Below are 21,663 nucleotides of genomic sequence, written 5' to 3'. Positions count from 1 at the left end.
AGTACACCTCATAATTAATGAATTATTTTTAAAATGGTGGCAAATTTATATTTAATTGGATTGTAATGAAGGTTATTTAGGGTTATAGTGGGTAGTGTAGTGGGACAAACAGGTCAAATAATGAAGTGGTACCATTTGAATATTGACCAATTGACTGACTCCAATTTCTATATTTTCTAAGGAATCTTATGTACCAAACTATTTGTGTTTTTAATTGACAATCTTCACACGCAATAAAAACAAAAGCTTCCACACACTTTCTTCTCCTATTCCTTCGTTGCATTACTCATTTAAATAAATCTTTTTTTTTCCGTAAAAAAATTCTCACTTTTTCCACCTTTACGTCAACGATTTTATTTTATGTTTATTTTTTGGCATGGGCTTAGAGGGGAATATGGTTGGGAGAATGGGAAAACCCATCTCTCAAAATGATAATTCAAATTGAAAATAAAACAAAATTAAAAGGAATATTGAGCAATTATGTGGGGTCTTTCTCAAATCCATTAATGGGTAATTGGCTGAAAGAAGGAAAAAGAATGCAACCATGGCAAAGACAAACAGGAAACAATTGATGGAATAAGTCAAACATTTGCAGGCTCTATGGGATGATTTCATTTCTCTTTTTTCTTTTCTTGGAAATCCATGGTATAAGGTCCCACCTCACTCACTACTCTCAACTTCTGAAGAAATTTTACGTGCCTCAAAAAGCTAAGTTCAAGATATAACCATTGGTAATTCACTCCTATGTAGCTGAGTTCGAATTTCTGCATTGGACAATCCATTCACAAATTACACGAAACTTCATAAACCTAATATGATTGGAACTACGAGCCAAGCAATGACTAAAAATGAATGGTAGTCGCATAGAACTATACGATACGACTATAATACTAGAAGTTTTCTCCTTACCACCAAGCGGGTTTTCGGGATGATCGAACTGAAAAAGATTGAGAAATATAGCATAAAATGGCATTAAAGAGGGGGGTGATGATAAAGCATAATTAGCATCGTTATGTTAAAAGGCAAGGCAGTTGGCAGTTGGTCAAGGAAGTTAAAGCAAACATCAATTATTGAAATGAATAGGTCTAGTAAAGCAGCAGAAGTCAGTACTCAATCAAGCAGGAAGGTTAAAAAAAAAAGGAAAGAAAAAAAAGGTCGCCTTCAAACTATAGTTTTTGTTTTGGTACTACATGGATATTCAATATTTATGGTCCTCAACTTTAGACCAAAATAACCAAAAAGATTTAGGGAATGGGTCATCCAACAAGCTTTATTGCACCCCCCAAGCTTCTAGTCAAAAGCAGGGTGTGACATATCTGAGAATCTGAGATGCCGTTCCTGCTGAATCCCAACATTTAATACATAATCTTTTAAAGCCTAAATCTAGGAGGATTTCAAGCGCAAAGGGAGGGCACAGTTGACAATGGGACGATTTTAAAACGAAATCGTAGAAGCCGATTGTGAAAAAGTTTACTGAGTTGTTGACCCTAATAAGAAGAGAGGATAAAAAACGAGGGCAGCCATATGATAGTCTTTGCTTTCAAGATTAATTTGTCGCTTATTTCTGATGAACATTCTGAACAAAAAGATCAAGAATCTCCTACTTTTTAGAGTGAAATATGGTCCAAAGTTTATAAGTCACCGTATAATAAGATTGAAATACTTGAATGATTCTTTAGTCAGTCCTTTCTCCCACTGCAACCCGGCTCACTCTCAAAAAATCACCTTGTGTTCTCCCTTGTCTTTCACTCCGAAGTTAGACTCATATACAAGTGAAGAAGCTATCCAAAAGACTTGTTATGGACAAGGGCATTCTATTCGGTGTAGTTCGTCGTAACCATTTTTAAGAACACAATCCTTGCTTCAAGAGTGATGATTGGTTCGAGGACATATCGACTATCGTGAATAGGGTGTGGATATTGGAATAGATGATCACCACGAGGATCTAGGGATAAATACCCCCCAGCTTCTTGATGGCTACACGTAGTCTTCACCGGAAAATACTTGTTTCTGTTGTATTTCCCTAACACGTGGACTATCATGAGCTAAAGACGCATCCCTATAGAATTTCTATTCCTAAAATGGTCAAAGTAATCTATTAAACTGCAAGAACCAGCACCTTAATTGTTCCCCGACTGTTAGCCGTCAGGATAATAGGACTATCACTCTTCCAGCAAACAGCACTGATGAAATAAGACCCCACATCATCCTCCACATCACCTGCATCTGGTGAACCAAATCCATGCCATGTCAGAGGTCTGGAGATTTCCTGAGACAAAGGAGGCAAACCTTGTGTTAGTTTTTTGAATATAACTAACCTTGTCATAGAAAAAGACTTCGTTTGTTTCGCTGCCACAAGCAATGTATTCGCTATTTACTGTCAGACCAACGGAGTTCTTCTCACTTGTATGCCCTCTAAAGGTACGAACCTACAGAAAACAAAATGGAAGGAATTCAGATAATTCCTTAACAAAAAGTTTGGAAACTGGAATGCATAAATTAAATACTCACTGCAGATTTTCCTTTACATACCATAATCTTAAAGTACTGTCTGTAGATGCAGAGGCAAGCTCACTGTTTGATAAAAATTTTACATAAGACGCAGCTTTCTTGTGACCAGTGAAGACGTGAAGTGGATGGCTAATGTTTCTTAGATCATAATAATGAATATGATGATCTGCTGAACCAACCTGAAGAATAGCCAATGATTTCATGCCTCAAGTTTCTTGTTTTGTTATTAAAAAAGAAAACAAGATATTAATTGCTATAAGATGCGGAGTACCATTGAAAAAGCAAAATCGAATTACACATGTATAGATAAATCAATCCTCGAGAGAATATAATTATAACCATTGAGTGGAGGATCCCCAATTGTTATTCACATGTGTTGAGCAATTCTCATGTTATTTCATCAATTATGGCTTTCACACAAATGCCATCCAAGGAACATCCTAATTTTTTTTTTCCCGAAAGGAAAGGAACCTCCTAAATTACAGAATGATAATAGATAAACAGCAATTTGTATTTGAACTGGTTTCTTAATTTTTTGCAAGATGATAAAAAATAAGAAACTATAAGGAAAACATGATATATGCCGTCACATATTCAAAGGCAGGCCTCCATCAAATAATCCACAACCATGGAATGACTGATCCGATCACATAAGACAACAAGGCGGGACGAAAAGCAGACAAATTTCCAAGCAGAAATGCAGAAATTCAGCGTGTATGCTCCAATTGAAATCTCAACAGACAAGTGAAAGAGACATGAATAAATTCCAGAAAAATAAAGTGAATAAGCATACTGCAACGTGATTGCCAGATCCAGGATTGCATTTGACACAACGTATATTGGTTTTCGATGTTGAGGACACTGGCCTCCTGTTTCATGCACCAAACTTTGACCTGCATGTTAAATTAAAAGCAGATGCAGCAGTCGTTGAAAAGCAACCAACCCATAATCATCATAAGACACCACTAAAGATCAGGCGGCCTTTTTTCTCTCTCCCTTCTTCTTATTGTGAACCAGATAGATTTCAGTAAAGAAGACAAAAAGGAAAATAGGATAGCCGCCCAGATACAGAAAACTAGGACATTGTTACCAAGTTGAGATACTATCCTGTCCAAATCTCACCTTCTATTTAATTCTGATACAGTTACTCTGGAAATTTTTATGGTCGTAAAACTAAATATTGGTCAATTGGGTCAAATAATTCGAGATAAGGCTCGGAACATTAGGTTTGAGAAAGGAAAATTAACTAGACAAGGGAAAGGGCGCAGTGATGTTATAAGAATGATACATTACGTAACACATGCCAAATGTCAGGCACAAGACACCATTATAAGACTAATAAAAGTCATAGAAAATTTGAAAAAATAGAAGACTGACAAAGCCATGCCAGGCACAAGACACCATTTCAAACTAGAAACTTTGTATTATTTATTCACAAAGATGCTCCAAAGATGTTCATTGTTCATGACAATATGCATTAGCAAATGACTAAATGGGTATTATTTTGTAAAGAAGAATTAGTTCATGAATAACTTGTCGATGTTAGATATTAAATAAAGTCTTCTGCCAAGAAACCAACCAAAAAATTAGGGAAAATTTTGATAAGAAACTATTAGGGGAAAAAAAATTACAATCGTGATCTCTACTTTTTCATGTAGTCTTCATTTGGTCCATCTGATCTTAATGCATTTTACACATTACCAACAGACACGGAGAGAATCGAAAAATAAAATCGTCTTAGAATGTAAAAAACTTGCTCATTTAACAGCACTTGCTACTACATGCACCTGCTTCACTAAAGTGACTGCAGTACTGCCACTACAGAAACAGTCCACTTACTATCGTTTTAGAATGTAAAAAACTACCTTAAAAATGTACTAAACCCCCACACTCATAGTCAGAGGAGTGGTTCCCCTTGCAAGGCGAAAAACGTTCCAAATCAAAGGAAAAAAAAGTAAGACTGCAAGAGGGAAAGCTTTTAATATTGATATATCAATTGTGTACGTAAATACACAGTATACATACCTGCTTAATGCGGCTTATGTACAATATACAAGACACTACGAGCAAATGGCTATTGCAAACATTACACTGTTTTGAGATTTCAAAGACCTGAGGAATCTTCATCCGACTGATCATCGAGCTCGGATTCAGAATACACTTCTGAGTCCAAAGCAAATTTCATTTCTTGGGTGACCATTTGGACGAGGTCATATCTATTGGCACTCATAAATGCATTTTTGATCGCATAGAACAATGATTTGTTGGGCTCTATCTCGCCATATTTCAGCTGGCTGTATACTCGCTTCACACCTTCAATTATACCAGCTTTTCCATAACAACCTACTAGATTGATATACGTTACCAGGTCTGGTTTGAGATTCAGATCCTGCATTTTCATGAGTATGTTTAAAGCTTTGTCGATTTCTCCACATGTTCCGTAAGCATTTATGGCGACATTGTATGCAGACGAGTCAAGAAGAACTTCAGCCTTTAAGAAGGTTTCACAAGACTCGAGTGCAGGAGCATGCAAACCAACAACAGAGAATACTGCAGCCATGACAGTTTGTCGTGCATAAGGTTTGCCTTCATGATATGATGATTCTAGCTGTGTTACGGCTTCTATTGGGATGCCTCCTTTCCTCAATATGGTAAATAATACTTTGAAGGTTCCACCATCTGGCAAAAGTTTCCTGGTTACCATCTCATACAGCAATTCACCACATTCTCTTAGTTGTCCATTAATTGCATAGCATTCTATAACCTTGTGAAATGAAGTACAATCCCTCAACAAACCTGATTCTTTCATTTCCTCTGCTACCTCTATGGCTTCATCAAGCATGCCCATGTTCTTATAAAGATATATCATGGTTGCAAAGGAGACTCCATCTGCCAAGCCCCGTTCTCTCAGATCTTCAAAAACTATTTTGGCCTCAGATACCATCCCTAGATCAGCATAGAGATTAATCATACTATTCGATGCAATAATATCTATGCCGTTCTCCATGTTTTTCATCCTGTTGTAAATTCCTTTTGCACCTTCCAAGCTACCCACCTTACTGAACGCCTTTATCAGGGAAGTAAGCACAATCCGGTTTTCAGCAATTCCAGATTTCTCCATTAGGTGGAAGTATTTAAGTGCCTCTTCAGCTCGACCAATTTCAGCAAATCCATTAATCAAGATTCCATATAAGATTTCATTTGGTTCAACTCCTGCATTTACCATGAAATTATATACTTCAACTGCATCAGACATCAGTCCTAGGCGGGCATAGGATGCAATAACAGCAGAGAAGGTCTGACAGTTTGGTTTAAACCCCATTCCCTGCATTTCAATCAAAAGGCGCCTAGCTTCATCAACTAAATTGCCTCCAGAGAACATTTGAATTAGAGAATTGTAAGTGCACTCATCAGGCCAAGTGCCACGGTTTTTCATGCCCTTGAAGAGAAGAAACGCTTTGTCATAGAGTTCTGCCTTGCCATAAGCTTTTATCATGACATTATACTCCATAACATCAATTTTTTGTCCTACCGAATCCCTTCTTGATAAAAAAACAGACTCAGCTTCAGACCACAATCCCTTTTCAGCATAAGCATCTAAAATTGCAGCCGATATCCTAGGCGACAGTCCAGAATTCAATCCATACTTCTCAAGAAATATCTTGGCTCGATCAAGCAGGCCTATGTTAATATACATTTTAAAAACACGAGGAAGTGAATGCTCATCAAGAAGAATATGTGATTTCTCCATTTCTGCTAACACATTCTCCACATATTCAATCATATTCCTCTCAGATAGTATATGCAGAAGAGCTCTATGAGTTACCACATCAGGAAAGAGACCTACCTCTCGGATTCTTCTATAACACTTGAGAACCCCATCAATATTCCCCTCATCAGCATATAGAGAAAGAAAGATATTGTAGGTTTTGGTATCTGGAGACAATCCCCGTTCTTCCATCTTAGCGAGCAAAGTTTCAGCCTCCGTAAGATGCCCATGACTCCCACAGGTAAAGATCATAGTGTTAAAAGTAATGGTATCCATTGGGATACCTGTTGTCAGCATTTCAGCAAACACGTTAGCTGCATCCTTGAGACGCCCAGCCTTCCCATACAAATCGATCAATGTATTGTATGTAGATGTTAGTCTTGGCTTCCGAATGCAATTATGCACCTCCGATGACTCTTTCCGGCTGGGAATCCTCATGCCTGTCCTGAAAAGCTCGGTCAACAGAAAGTGTTTAAGAGTAATTGATTCCGTTGCAGAATTTAAACCAAAATCATCAACCACTGAATTCAAATCAAAATCATTCAGCCCAACGAGTCCCCTGCACCAATCCTTGTAAAATTTATCTGCAGCATCAAATTCTCCAGCATCCTTTAAGACACGAACTACAGTGTTCATAGTTACCTCATCTGGAAAAATGCCTCTCACTCTCATATGTTTAATCCAGAGAAGCGCCTCCTTTACAAGACCCGCCTTGCCATAGACATCAACGAGCATTCCATACGTATTATTAGTTGGGACGACGCCATTTTGTGCCATTTCATTCCAACAAAGCCTTAACTCATCCCATTTTTTAGCTCGCCCTAGAGCTCGAAGCACGATGTTATAGTGAATTACATTGGGAACGTAATCTTTTTGAGACTTGAACCATTTGAACACCTGAACGACTCTTTCCCACTGACCCTGTTCTTTAAGTATCACGGTTTGCTCTTTGGGACTCAGATTTTGACACAAGGAACTTAGGATATTCCCTACATCGCTGGAGGACCGTAAAGACCGTAAGATTGGGGGCAAAATGCCTCCGTAGCTCTTCTTCTTCCCATTAGCCGACAGTCCTTTTGAGGGCGTGGACAACGTTCTTGAACGACACTGAAGCTTAAACCCTGGAGATACCTTTGGGCCTCTATTAATCTGCTTCTGAGAATTAAAATCCGCGAAAGTGAGCTCTCGGCTGGCCAGTGAAGGGTAAAGGAAAAGGCAGTGCTGTCCTTTCGCAGCGCTGCAGTTACGGAGATTGAACTCCATAACTGGAGCAGAAAAGCTACTTTGAATTAAGCTAGCGGTGAAACAATCTTGCCCTAATTCTCTACAGCTGCCAACCTGAAGCATCATTTGAACTTTTCCTCGAAGGAATCGGCAAATGAGTAATCGTTGGCCTTCGAATCAAAAGGGTAAGGGGCTCAGAGTTCTTAAGCTTTGAAGCGTGGAGAGCGTCCAGGGTAGATATAGTGGTGGATTTCGATGCAAATTCTACCATTGCAGGCTTCCAAAATTCAGACTTGATTCAAAGAGAAATGGCGAAAACATTATAGCATTTTAAGGAAAATGACAGAGACTATGGTTGCTTTCTTAAACCCTAGTGAGTTGTGGGGAAGCCGAAAGAGGGGTTTGCAAGGCTTTCCATCCGCGCGCGGCGAGTTCCAACTTACAACTAAATTGAGAAACTGACGTGGTTTCAACTCATACCATTACCTCATATTATATTACGTTAAATAACTTTTTTTTTTTACAGAGAAATAACATTTTTTTTAATTGTTAGTTCACATCAATTAGTTGGAATCTATGCCGTTAAAGCATGCTCGATTGGTAGATTAAGTAACCATACTTAATCCTTGAGGAATCGATATCGTTTCAACTAATACCATTAGGTCCATTACCTCGGGAAGTTAATCTTATAGTTCATATTATATTAGGTAAAATAACATTTTTCTTACAGAGAAATTACATTTTTTTAATTGTTAGTTCAAATCAATTAGCTGGAATCTATGTTGTTAAGCCATGCTCGATTGGTAGGTTAAGTAACCATTTTATACCATCTTTATTATTTTGTAATTACAATTTTGTTCAAAATATGTATGTATATATGTATGTATATATGTATGTATATACATGTCAAATTCAGTAATTAGCATATATCTCGTGAGTTTGATTCCTCATCTCTACATGTTGTACTAATATATATATATATATATATATATTTCAATTTCGTATATTTGTCTTGATTCAATTATTATTCCAAAACGAACATAATTCAATAGTAATTGATATATATTTTCAATTAAGAGGTTGTGAGTTCGATTCTCCACTTCTACATGTTGTACTAAAAAAAATTAGAACAAAACCTTCAATTTTAAATAAGATAATTGCTGTCTTATCCAAGCAATTTGACATGCCTAGATAAATTTTGACCATGTACGTAGCTTTTTCATTTATGCAAGTATCGTGCTAGTTAGTAGGTTTTTTCTTTTCTTTTGATTACTAGCTTGTAGGTTCATAGATTCAGAGTCTATTGTATATTACTATATAATTTATAAATGTTATATAAATTATTAAAAAGTAATTTATTTATTTTTTTAAAAGAAAAAAAAGCAATTTAATTACACTAGTAGATACCTGTCAATAAAAAGGATAAACTTATCAAAAGCGTGGTGTGACAATTTTTTTCATGTTGGTAATTATCAAGAACTTTATAAACAAAAAGATCAAGAGTCTCCTACAGTTTAGAGTGAAATATGGTCAACAAAACTTTGTAGCTCTCCGTATAATAAGATTGAAATACTTGAATGATGCACATTAGTCGGTCCTTTCTCTTCACAGACTCACGGCTCACTCACTCTCCAAAAACCACCCCATGCTCTCCCTTGCCTTCCAAAGTTACGACTCGTATACAAGTGAAGAAGCTATCCAAAAGACTTGTTATGGACAATGGCATTCTATGCAGTAGTTCATCGTAACCATTTTTAAGGACACGATTCTCGCTTCCAGAGCGATGATTGGTTCGAGGACACAGTGACTATTGTGAATAGGGTATGGATAGTGGAATAGATGGTCACTGGGATTGTGGAATAGCGCCCCTAGCTTCTCGATGGTACACGTAACCTTGACTGAAAAAGACTCATTTGTGTTTATTTCCCTAACACATGGACTACCGTGAACATTACATACAGTTGAGCTAAAGACGCATCCCTATAGAATTTCTATTCCTAAAATGGTCAAATTAGTTTATTAAACTGCAAGAACCAGCACCTTAATTGTTCCCTGACTGTTAGCCGTAAGGATAGTAGGACTATCACTCTTCCAGCAAACAGCACTGATGAAATAAGACCCCGTTTCATCCTCCACATCACCTGCATCTGGTGAACCAAATCTATGCCATGTCAGAGGTCTGGATATTTCCTGAGACAAAGGAGGCAAACCTTGTGTTAGTTCCTGAGAACTAGGAGTTCGACCTTTGCTCTCCTATACCGTGCCTGCCCCAAGACCTAAATCCGGTTGGCAACAAGGGTTTTTGGTATTAAGCTCACCATAAACTTTGAACAAGACCTCTAAGCCAATATGACTAAGAGACTCCAAGTTCTTTCCCAACTGGGCTGCTCCTTCGGAGCGGCAAACCTTGTGTTAGTTTAAAGACGAAGAATGAAGGACCACGGTTTTGAATATAACTAACCTTGTGGTAGACAAAGACTTCATTTGTTTCACTGCCACAAGAAATGTATTCGCTATTAACTGTCAGACCAACGAAGTTTTTCTCATTTGTATGCCCTCTAAAGGTGCGAACCTACAGAGAACAAAATGGAAGGAATTCAGATAAGTCCTTAACAAAAAGTTTGTAAGCTGGAATGCATAAATTAGATACTCACTGGCAGATTTTCCTTAACATCCCATAATCGTAAAGTGCTGTCTGTAGATGCAGAGGCAAGCTCACTGTTTGATAAAAATTTTACATAAGAGACAGCTTTCTTGTGACCCGTGAAGACGTGAAGTGGATGGCTGATGTTTCTTAGATCATAATAATGAATATGATGATCTGCTGAACCAACCTGAGAATAGCCAATGATTTTCTGCCTCAAGTCTCTTGTTTATTATTTAAAAAGAAAACAAGATGGTAATTACTATAAGATGGGAAGTACCATTGAAAAAGCAAAATCAAATTACACATGAATAGTTTAATCAATTCTCGAGAGAATATAATGAATTTAATACCATTGAGTCGAGGATCCCCAATTGTTATTCACTGTTGAGCAATTCTCACGTTATTTCATCCATTATGGCTTTCACACAATTGCCACCCAAGGAACATCCTAATTTATTTATTTATTTTTTTTTATTTTTTTGAAAGGAAAGAAACCTCCTAATTTATGATAATAGATTAACAGCAAATTGTATTTGAAATGGTTTCTTAATTTTTGCAAGATGATAAAAATTAGGAAACTATAAGGAAAAACATGATATATGCATCAGATATTCAAAGGCAGGTCTCCATCAGCTAATCCACAACCATGGAATGATTGATCCAATTACAGAAGACAACAATGCACAATATGCAAGGACGGACAAAAACAGACAAATTCCGAAGCAGAAACTAAACAGCGTATGCACCAATAGGAAACTCAACAGACAAGGTGAAAAAGACGCGAATAAATTCCAGAAAAATTAAGTGAAGGAGCATACTGCAATGTGATTGCCAGATCCAGGATTGAATTTGACACAACATATATTGGCTTTCATGTCGATGTTGAGGACACTGGCCTCCTGTTTCATGCACCAAACTTTGACCTGCATGTTAAATTGAAAGCAGATGCAGAAAGTCGTTGAGAAACAACCAACCCATAACCATCATAAGATTCCACTAAAGATCAAGAGTTCTTTTTCTTTTTCATTCTCTCTCTCCCTCTCTCTCCCTTCTTCTTCTAGTGAACGAGATAGAATTCAGTAAAGAAGACAAAAAGGAAAATAGGATAGCCACCCAGATACAAAAAACTACGATATTGTTACCAAGTTGAGACACTATCCTGCCCAAATCTCACCATCTATTTCATTCTGAAACAGTTACTCCGGAAATCTTTCTGATCCTAAAACTAAATATTGGCCAATTGGGTAAAATAATTCTGGATAAGGCTCAGTAATTTTAGGTTTCAGAAAGGTTGGTTAACTGAACAAGGGAAAGGGCGCAGTGATGTCATAAGAATGATACATTATGTAACACATGCCAAATTCTAGGTATCGGTTGAAAATATCCTTCATTTGCTACCTACAAAATCTGCCTTCACATTTGACCACCTTGGAGGGCCAAAAGCCACACCCTCTATACAAAAGCATATGGAAAGAAATGTACCAGGAAAAATAAAATTTTTCTGCTGGGAGATTAGCCACGAAGCCATTAACACCTATGATAGGATACAAAGGCAGTTGCCCCATGTTGCTCTCAACCCTAGTTGCTGCTATCTATGCTATAAAGAAGCTGAAATACAAGGTCATCTCTTTATATCATGTGATATTTCCTCAATTTTCTGGCATAGAATGCTCGAAGATCGGTTGGCAAACCGTGCTGCACCAAAGCCCCTCCATCTTCCTTAGCACTTTGCTGGTTGGTCATCCATTTAAGAAAGAGGGAGGAATCCTTTGGGTTCAACTTGTTCAGGCCTTTCTATGGAGTGTATGGTTGGAGAGGAACACACAATTTTCAATGCTACATCTCTCCCATTTGAAGTTTTTTTTTTTTTTAGATTTATTGTATCTACTCCTCAATAGCTACTCTCTAGATGCTCTCATCTCTAATTGGAAGGTGATTTTGTAATTAGCCTCCATGGCTTTTTGTTTATTTCATATCATCAATGAAATACAAGTTTCTTTAATATATATATATCCTTCATTTGCTACAAAGGTTGTAGAAAAATTAAACAAATAGAAGACTAATAAAGCCACGCCAGGCACAAGACACCATTTAAAACTAGAAACTTTATATTATTTATTCACAAAGATGCTCCAAAGATGTTCATTGTGCATGACAATATGTATTAGCAAATGACTAAATGGGTATTCTTCTGTAAGGCAGATTAGTTCACGCATCACTTGTCCATAGTTGATATTAAATAAAGTCTTCTGCTACCAACCAAAAAATGAGAGAAAAAGAAAACAATCCTGATCTCTAATATGTCATGTAGTCCCCATTTGATCCATCTTATTTGCATGCATTTTATACATACATATTCTTGGTTTTTGTTTTTCTAAAAAATAATAATAATATTAATAATAATATAAGGGTTCATGTTCAGACATTTGTATAATGTTGAGATACTCATAAATGAATGTGTTAGAATCCATATAAATGAATTAAATTTACCCAACCCATCAGCTTAAGCTTTTGGGTTGATTGGTGGTTTTTTCATCTTTAACATATAAAAAGAGCAAATGTCTAAAAAAATACAGATAAATGAGGAATACAAAAACTTCTCAGCAGCCTTTAACCTCAATGTTCTTGCAATAAAATAAAAGCAGCAAATTACCATATAATGATGCTATACTAAGAGTACATCCAGAAGAATCACATAATCCACAACCCACATCTATCTTGAAGCATAAAGTTATTTTCCATCCTTTAAAATACGAAGTGACCACCCTCGGCCTGTTTACATACAGATATGCATGTGTAGTTTTCTTAAATTAATAAACTAATTAATTACCTTGCAATCATCGCTACCAGACACCAGCCTTGATGGTTCTGTACGAGAAAAATCAACACTCCACGCACGTTTTTCATGCTCTTCACATTCCATCACACTCTGAGACACAATGTTTGACAAGTTAGCTATTCTATCTAAAATTCCAGATTGGATATGAGGAAAATAGTTTTTACGAAATTTAAGAAACCATGTGGCCAAGACTTACCTGCCCTTTATTTACATCCCAAATTGTTACTATACCCTCATAGTCACTGCTAGCGATAATGTGTTTTGATACCTTGTCCCAACTCAAGCAACTTAGTTTTGCTCGTGTTGACATTTCCACTATAGGAGAGTGGACATCAGTAGGTTCATTTACAACCTATAAAACAACAACAAGAAGGTCATAGAGCAGTTGCATAGCTTCATAAATAGACCTTCTCAGCATCATCATTATTCATTATCATAAAATGACCAAAGTATGCATAATCCACCGACAAACTCTCCAGCAAACAAGGGTTACACCAAAAGCCCTGTTGATCAAATCATTATCAATACAAAACCCCTAAAAGTTTAACAGTGATCATTACGTGGAAATGAAGATCATATCATTGCAATTGCAATCTTTTACCAAATCAACCATAGTGTGCATGCTAATGACAAGAAAAACAATTAATGGCTAAGGATTCAACATGTTCACTCAATCAAGGAATGAGTAGGAGAAACACCATAGTTGGACCAAAAATCAATGGGTATAGGCATCTAAATGTAGACATTACCGAAGAGAAGTCAAAGACTTTTATGCATCGAGAAACTCCAGCAGTAGCAAATAATTCATCATCTCGGTCAAATTCAATGCTGAAATACAATAAGACCAATAAAAAACTTTGAGAAACATGATATTGTAACAGCAACACTCATGGTGAAAATTTTCACAGATTCTGGTATTAGGATCATCAGTCATCACATTGATCCCAGAAAATTGTTGTCTTTGTTCACATTTCAATTCAACCCCATTTTAGTTATAAGAAATTTTCCAGTTTCAATTTGCATTGTCCCCAATCAAATTAAATCTCTGCCATTCTTGACAACAGACTGCCTTACCTTGATACTATGTTGGTGGAGTGAAATAGATCCCCATGTCTAAGCTCGGCAATGACTCTCAAGCGACTATTTATTCAATAGAAAGAAGTCCCATAATATTAGTCACATTTGAAATTTGTACTGTAGTAATTTCAACATTTGAAAAATATACACAATTCTTTAAAGGGAAAATAGCCTACATCAGCCTTCCTACCTGTATCGTGTGAAGGTAGTCAACACTGATTGAAAATCTGAAAGGCCTGCACTGTATCCTTCTCTGCGTATAACATTTTTATCCTTTTCTTCCTGGTCAGGCAGTTGATTTGGCAATTGACGTCGCTTTTGCAGATAACATTCTTGGAGGTCATTGAACTGAAGCCACAGAGGGAACTAGAATCAGGAAAGTCAAAAGGAAAGGATGAAAGAAAATGGAGAGGCAGAGACAAAAGGCAACTCCATTAAAAGAAAAGTTATAAGGAAAGTTTGGCAAAAGAGTCCAAGGAAGAGTACCATGCAATACAAAGATCTGACAGAAATCAAAGTCGCCCCCCCCCCCCCCCCCCACACGACCAAATAGCAAATTAAAACTGGAGAAAAAAGAAAGAGAGAGAAACATTCAAACTTTTTTATGATGGAGCCATAGAGGCTGCTATGAACTGAAATTGAATCCACAGGAGGATAATTCACGAGAAAGGAGCAACTAAGTCAACCTTGCACCATCTACTTAAACCAAAATTCTGGACAGAGAGAGATTTTGCTGTCCTGAAAAAGTTTTGAAGAAATGAAGAAGCCATGAATCAAATCCCAACAAAGAGCATATCTTTTTTTTTTTAAGAAATAATTTTCATTAAAGAGGATGAAAAGTGAGAACTAAAATGAAAGCCAAAAGAGCTTACAAAAAAATTACTCCAACTGACATAGATAAGAAAAGGTGTCATTATAAACAACTTTGGAGAGGATACATCAATTCAAAAGACAGCTGAATCAAAAAGGTCATCAAACTCCCTACACTCGTCATTAAATATTCAACGGTTCTTTCCTTCTATTGTTCACATAAACCAGCCATGCAGACAATTTCCAACAGAATTCCAGCTTTCCTTTTCAGTCTTATGACCACATAAAATTTCTTTCACCATATCTTTAATTGAAAACGGGTGGCTCCACGCTGAGCTAAACCTGCCTAAGATCTTGATCCAACAAAGCTTGGCAACAGAATGATAGAAAATATGGTATTCTCACCATGGTTCCTATACATAACACAACAATTTGGGGAAAGCTGGCAACCTAGAAATTTCTTTTGAATCATATAATTGGTGTTTAATTTCCCCAATGCCAGTGTCCACAGAAAGAATTTAACATTTTGCGGAAGTTTATCCTCCAAACATTTTCATTTGAGGTGAAAAGCTACCCTCCCCCTCAGGTGATGAGCCACAGAGTGCCGAGGGGAACTTCCAACACTACTGAGATTCCAATTTTTCTTTCTTTCTTTTTTTTTTTTTTGTCTCCGTTCGTGGGAAAGGTTTCTTCAAATTTTCCGAGTAAACCAACCATATCAGAAACTTCCATCTCTATTAAACTTCTTCTAAAAGCCAGACTCTATATGTTCCTGCCCGTATTGCAGCAATCTCCGACCAAACGGCTTTTAGAACAGTAGATAGTATACAGCCTTGGCTATATGGCAAGAGGGTTTCCATACAGCCAAAGGTCCTCCCAGGACCTAACTGTCTTCCCATCTCCTAGTCTGAAGCGTGATAAGGAATCATTAAGATTTGGATTCTTTCTAACAAAATTCCAAGGACTTCTTGAGCTTGTCCAACCCCCAGGAGAAAGACCACATTTGCTAGCAATTAGCTAGTAATTGACTGGTGCCAAAGAGAATTAGTCTCCCTCAGAAACCTCCATGGTCATTTTGAGACCAATGCCTTATTATTCTCCTTCAAACTGTCGACTTCCAGGCCCAATTTAATAGTAGGGGGAGAAGGAATTTTGTTATTAACAAGATGCTTCCCTTACCTCTAGTACTGTCTTCCCAAAAGAAATTTCTGAACACCTTTTAAATCTCATCAGCTGTTGTAAAAGGAATTTTGAAGAAAGACATGAAATGAAGTAAGCAGGTGTCTTTTGAGAGACCATGTCGTAGCAAAAGTGAGTTTTTCCCCTCTCGAATGTTGAGCAGCTTTCTACTGTTAGAGATTCCTTTGAATTCTTTCAACCAGTTACCAAAAAGAAGGCAAACTTGGAATCCCTCTCAACTCAACCCCACGTCTAAGAGAAGCCAATTTCCTTCAAATCAACAAAATCCATTAGCCCTTGCGTCTTACCAGCTACTAGAAATATCGAGATTATATAAATCTTTTTCTTCTGGAGACTGAAGATTGAAGAATAAGGTATATATACAGGTTATAAACTTCTTATTCAAACCCAATTTATTCTAACCACTAACATTAAACATTGAGAAATATAAATAACTATGTGGAAAGAATGGACAGACTTAGAGGTAAACATTGAAAAATGAAACATTGTCAAACTAGACCTGTGCATGGACACGTTTTTTCCTTGCAACAGATAGACCGGTAGGATTCAGATGTGGTTCTGGCCCATTCAATGCATCCTTTTTGTAGAGTCCATAAGAGCTAACTTGACTCCTTGAATCTGCTTTCTTATTTTGAAAATTCCCAGCAGACACAACACCCCAGGTGTTCAGAGAAGTAGAGGTAGGCCCATCACTTCTCTTATCCGCTAATGATGACCAAGGTTTTCTTGCATTCATATCATCACCAGCCATACATACCTTCATGGAGTATCTGTCCCTTGCGCAAAACAGTTCCATCCTATGTCTCTCCACTGCACTTATGTCCTCCTTGAGGAACCGAAGATCCGTTTGCACCTATCAAAATATAAATAGGGAGAATAAGTTAGATAGAAAATCCCATAGATACAGAGCAGAAAATCCCATAGATACAGAGCAGAAAATCCCATAGATACAGAGCTAAACAAACCAAAACCAATTAACAAGAAATTTTTCCACAAGTACAGGTTATAAGTATACGTAGGTATCCATGACCATGACCATGACCATGACCATTCTATTAAACTCCCTTCTAAAAGCTTTCCACATGCCCTCCTGCTTGTCACTTCAAAAAGAAAATTCTCTCTCTTCTAACTCTAACCCACCCAAAATTCCCTTTCCGCACCTCTCACATAAGTGTGGATTACTGGAGGGCTATTATAATCATACCGCAACTACAACTAATCACATATATATGATCAAGATATCCAAAGTACATTAATGCCTGCTGAAATTTAAAGGTGCACAAACAAAGAAGAGTTAAATATTTGAAATGCAATAGGAAATTTCAGAAAGCATAGTCTGCACTGACAAAATGCAAAAGATGTTACTGGACTCGAGGGAAAAAAGTACCTCATTGAGCTCGTTAACTTTTTGCTTCCTTAGGCAATGTAAGAAGTCTGTTAATATTTTCATGTTTCTCTCAGATTCTTCTTGTTCCATCTTTCTCTTCTTCTCAGAAAGCATTGCCAAGAGGGAGTCTAACTCCTTAATTGACACATCACAGCCCTAGCAAGAAAATAAAATTATTATAATATTTACCATTGTTCTATGATGAATAATTTGAAATGAACGAAGTTCATAAACCTAAATACAACTTCTATCACAGAAACCAAACAATTCAGATACATTTTCTTAATATAAGCAAACAAAGGAGTAAATGAATTTACTAGCCTAAATCGAGACCATAGGTGTTAGGGTATTTAATATTTGTTATTTAGGACTAATGTAAATGCAAATGAGATGCAATGGCCCTTGATGACTAACCTCTTGTAAAGTACGGCGAAAAAGTTCAATTGGGGATGCAGTTTGTGCTATTTGATGAGCAGAAGTCTTCTTCAGTAGCTACAATGTGGTACAGAGAAACCGTATCATGATAAGCTGCATTTCCAAATAAATAATTTCAAGATAAAGATGTTCATATTTGTTCACTAATGCGTAGACATTAGATTACTAGACCAAAGTCCAAACTTTCAGTTACGGTAAAAAAAATAGACAGAACTAAGCATATGTATCTGATAAAATAATATCCTACTACTAATAAAAGTAATTGCCATTTTGATTAGGAAAAAGTAGTGTGATTCATACAACATAAATCATATCAATACGAAGAATAAAAAGAAAATGACTGCAGAGATTTCAATTCTACTTTAGCCCCAAAAGTAGTAGAATGAGGTCAGCATCTATATACTTGCTTCATAAAATTCTAACATTTTAGTTCAGTGCTACGAATATTTATATAATTCAATGCTTGCATCATCAATGAAAATTAAGTGAGAATACTAATATAGAAAACATGCACATCAAAAACTGATAATTATAAATAACAGGGAACTTCTCTGTATAACAAGAAGATAATGCTGTTCCGGCAATCCTAATGCGTTTAAAAACCTTAATTGCCTTCTCGGTTTCTTCGAATCCATTTCGGGTTTGAAGATTAATAGGAGCAAGAGTTCGTTATTGGGAATTAATTGTGAGGACGTCAAGATCAGTGAGTGGGCGACTCTCGTAGAGTGTGAAGTTGGTAAGTTTCCGACCTCTTATATTGGTCTTCCGTTAGGTCACAATCCAAAGTCTGCTATCTTTTGGGTGCCGGTACTGGAAAAATTTTAGAAGCGCCTCTCTAGTTGGAAGAAGGTTTTTTTCTCTAAAGGAGGGAGACTCACTTTAATTCAATCTGTTCTCAGAGGCATTCCGAACTACTTTTTGTCCCTCTTCAGAATCCCAGTGACTGTGAGTGAAGGGCTAGAGAAATTAATGAGGGATTTTCTTTGGGAAGGTGTGGAGGAGAGGGGTGAGGCTCATCTTGTTAACTGGAAAGAGGTGTCTAAGCCTCTGGAGGAGGGAGGTCTAGGCATTAGGAACTTGAGGATTAGAAACGAGGCTTTACTGGCTAAATGGTTATGGCAGTTCTTCCACGAACCTAATGCCTTGTGGCGAAAGATTATAGTGAGTAAGTATGGGCTTGATTGGGTACAGGCAGGTGGGGCTAGAGTAAGCAACTACAATCCCTGGAAGGCTATTGCTTTGGGTTTCCCTGTTTTCTCTCATTCTTTACGTGTCTCTGTGGGGGAAGGTCTTAATACGTACTTCTGGGATGATACTTGGATAGGCGATAAACCCTTGTGTCTTGCTTTCCCTCGGATCTACTTTCTATCTGATAAGAAACTCCTTTCAGTGGCCGAGGTCTTAAGTTCTGGAGAAGAGGGTTTGTCCATCTCTTTGGGGCTCACCCGTTCCTTGACTGATCGGAAATCGTCAGAGGTTTCCGATTTACTGGATCAGCTGTCTAGAGTTTCCTTATTTGTTGGGAGGGAAGATATGAGGGTGTGGACCCCCAATCCTTCGAAAGGTTTTTCTTGTAGCTCCTTTTTCCATGTCCTGAACTCCTCGTCGTCCTCTTTTTCTTCTCTGTCCCTGTTGACCCCTTGGTTCACCTCGCTTTGGAAGATTAAAATTCCAAAGGAGATTAAGTTCTTTGGGTGGCAAGTCTTACTTGGAAAAGTTAATACCTTGGATCGGACCCAGAGGATGTCCTCCCTTTATTTGGGTCCGCAGTGCTTTGATCATTTGTTGTGGTCTTGTCAGTTCGCGCAGGAGTTATGGCTTCGTTTCTTTAGATGTTTTGGGATTGTTTGGGACAGTTCTAGAGATTGTAGGGCGATGATGGAGGAAGTATTGTTATTCCCCCCGTTTCGATACAAAGGACGTTTTCTTTGGCAAGCGTGTTTTCTGGCTACTCTATGGGGTATTTGGCAGGAGAGAAACAATAGAATTTTTAGGGGAGTGGAGAGATTTTGTAGGCTTTTTATAATTATCAGTTAGGAGTCATTCTTTTGGATTGGAGCCCGTTTCTTTAGGGGTTTCCTTTTGCTAGGCTGTTTTTTTTGTATGCCCTCTTTTTGGAGTCTTTATTCATTTATCGCAATGAAAGTGCAGTTTCTTATAAAAAAAAAAAAAGGAAGATAATGTTGGATGTGAATGTAATGTTCGAATTATCGCCAAAGAAGAAATAAAATTAGAAATCTATTATTTTCACTGAACTTTCAATAGCAATCAGCATTAATGATGGCAAGCTCACTTCTTAGTTTTGTTCAATGGTCATTCTTAGTAAAGACTATATATGAGAGCTTCGTATTTCAAACGTTTAAATCGCCTAATGTCGTGTAAAACATCTAATTCCATAAAGAGAACAAAATTTTCTTCTAGGCCAATGAAACACTACCCGAACATCAGCAGTCACTTTGTTACCTTACTTTCTGAGATATAATACACTTAACTGGAATCCTAAACTCAGCCGTTCTGAAGTTTAAATATAATTTTAAAAAAGGCTTAAGAGACATGGTAATGGTAATAGCCGAACCATTCAAAAAACAAGACGAAGTAAGAATTGTAGAACTAAAATTACCGAAGAATTCGAAGGGAAGAGGTGAATACAGCTAGTAATCTTGTTCATCATCCAGTAAATGATTGCATAAGCACACAAAAAACAAGGCACAGAAACAGCAGAAGATAACTATTGTGATCGAAAATTCTCCTATCTTAGACCTTGCTAAGACATATTTCTCTATAGTTTCCGCAAGTAATTTCGGAATTGCCTCAAGACCGAAAGTAAGTATGAAAATTAAGTAACCTATTATACAGTATTAAGCCATCAATCGTAACAAGTAGAATATAAAATGCTAAATAATAACTGAATAACAGAAAACAAACCTTATCAAGCAAGAAGTTAGGAAAGAGCTGATCGGAAGTGAGGTGGAGAGCACAGCAAGGGCAATCGCTCTTGTTACGGAGATGCGTGATGATGCACATATAGCAGAAACTGTGGCCGCAGGCAGTGAGGAATGCATCCCTAATGATCTGCATGCAAATCGGGCAGAGGAAGTCCTTATCCAGCTGAGATGGAACCTCCGCGGCGGTATCGAGCTCGGCGAGTGAGCAATCGGGAATCGACGGCGCTGAAATCGAAGATGAAACTGGCTCCGGCTTCACCGCCGGAACTAAGGCTCCGGTTGATCCCTCGTCCATCTACCTTTCTGCGTCTGAGAACCTGAGTATCTGAAAGTTGCCGAAGTAGGAGAGAGGAACGCGGAAGAGAGAGAGAGAGGGTAAACGGAGGATGGAGAGTGGGACCCACGATAGAGTTTGTGAGGGTCACAACGCCCCACGTGATCATTGGCATGTACGACGTCGTTTTGTAACTAATTGATTATTTGACAGTGGGCTGTCTTATTTCAATTATTTTTCTTACATTCACTGCCAGGCCGCCACGTCGGACGATGGAGATTCGGGTTCTTTTCTGCTATGCTGCCTTTAAAGTGACTTATTAGTTATTAATAACAATGATATTAATTATATTTAAATTGTCATCTTTCCTAAAAATTATATATCTATATATTAAATTGTCGCAACCGCATTTTTCCTACGCCGATCTCTACCACCAAGGATGACAGAATGTATAATTTGTATAAAACGGCGTTTAAGTTGATCAGTTTTGTATAAACTTGTCATTATTTATATAGTTTTGTTTGATGAGGCCGGCTAAAGGGCCC

The 21,663-nt window shown here is 37.4% G+C and overlaps 2 protein-coding genes across 3 annotated transcripts; both read right to left on the bottom strand.

Moving 5' to 3' along the window:
• Nucleotides 1-1,589: 1,589 nt before the first annotated feature.
• On the bottom strand, nt 1,590-7,856 carry LOC111018065 (Pentatricopeptide repeat (PPR) superfamily protein). Its single transcript, XM_022294009.2, has 6 exons — nt 4,537-7,856; nt 3,305-3,404; nt 2,533-2,690; nt 2,319-2,429; nt 2,120-2,226; nt 1,590-2,035 (listed from the first exon to the last, which is right to left on the bottom strand). The coding sequence occupies exon 1, from the start codon at nt 7,628-7,630 to the stop codon at nt 4,616-4,618; it is 3,015 nt and encodes a 1,004-aa protein (XP_022149701.1). The 5' UTR covers nt 7,631-7,856; the 3' UTR covers nt 1,590-2,035; nt 2,120-2,226; nt 2,319-2,429; nt 2,533-2,690; nt 3,305-3,404; nt 4,537-4,615.
• Nucleotides 1,590-21,203, bottom strand: COP1 (Transducin/WD40 repeat-like superfamily protein). 2 transcript variants are annotated; one of them, XM_088121146.1, is made up of 13 exons: nt 20,825-21,203; nt 17,879-17,956; nt 17,465-17,620; nt 16,577-16,930; nt 14,258-14,415; nt 14,065-14,130; nt 13,740-13,818; nt 13,187-13,342; nt 12,982-13,080; nt 10,970-11,074; nt 10,159-10,338; nt 9,966-10,076; nt 1,590-2,269 (listed from the first exon to the last, which is right to left on the bottom strand). In XM_088121146.1, the coding sequence occupies exons 1-13, from the start codon at nt 21,137-21,139 to the stop codon at nt 2,099-2,101; spliced, it is 2,028 nt and encodes a 675-aa protein (XP_087977272.1). In that variant the 5' UTR covers nt 21,140-21,203; the 3' UTR covers nt 1,590-2,098. The 2 variants fall into 2 exon arrangements, with proteins under 2 accessions (XP_087977272.1, XP_022149595.1); XM_022293903.2 differs by lacking the exon at nt 1,590-2,269 and adding an exon at nt 9,032-9,694 and having other exon boundaries at nt 20,825-21,201.
• Nucleotides 21,204-21,663: the final 460 nt, after the last annotated feature.

This window comes from Momordica charantia (assembly GCF_013281855.1).
Source record: "Momordica charantia cultivar OHB3-1 chromosome 2 unlocalized genomic scaffold, Mcharantia_2.0 BLBB01000002.1, whole genome shotgun sequence".
Lineage (NCBI taxonomy): Eukaryota > Viridiplantae > Streptophyta > Magnoliopsida > Cucurbitales > Cucurbitaceae > Momordica > Momordica charantia.
This window is presented reverse-complemented; position numbering and strand designations above follow the sequence as displayed.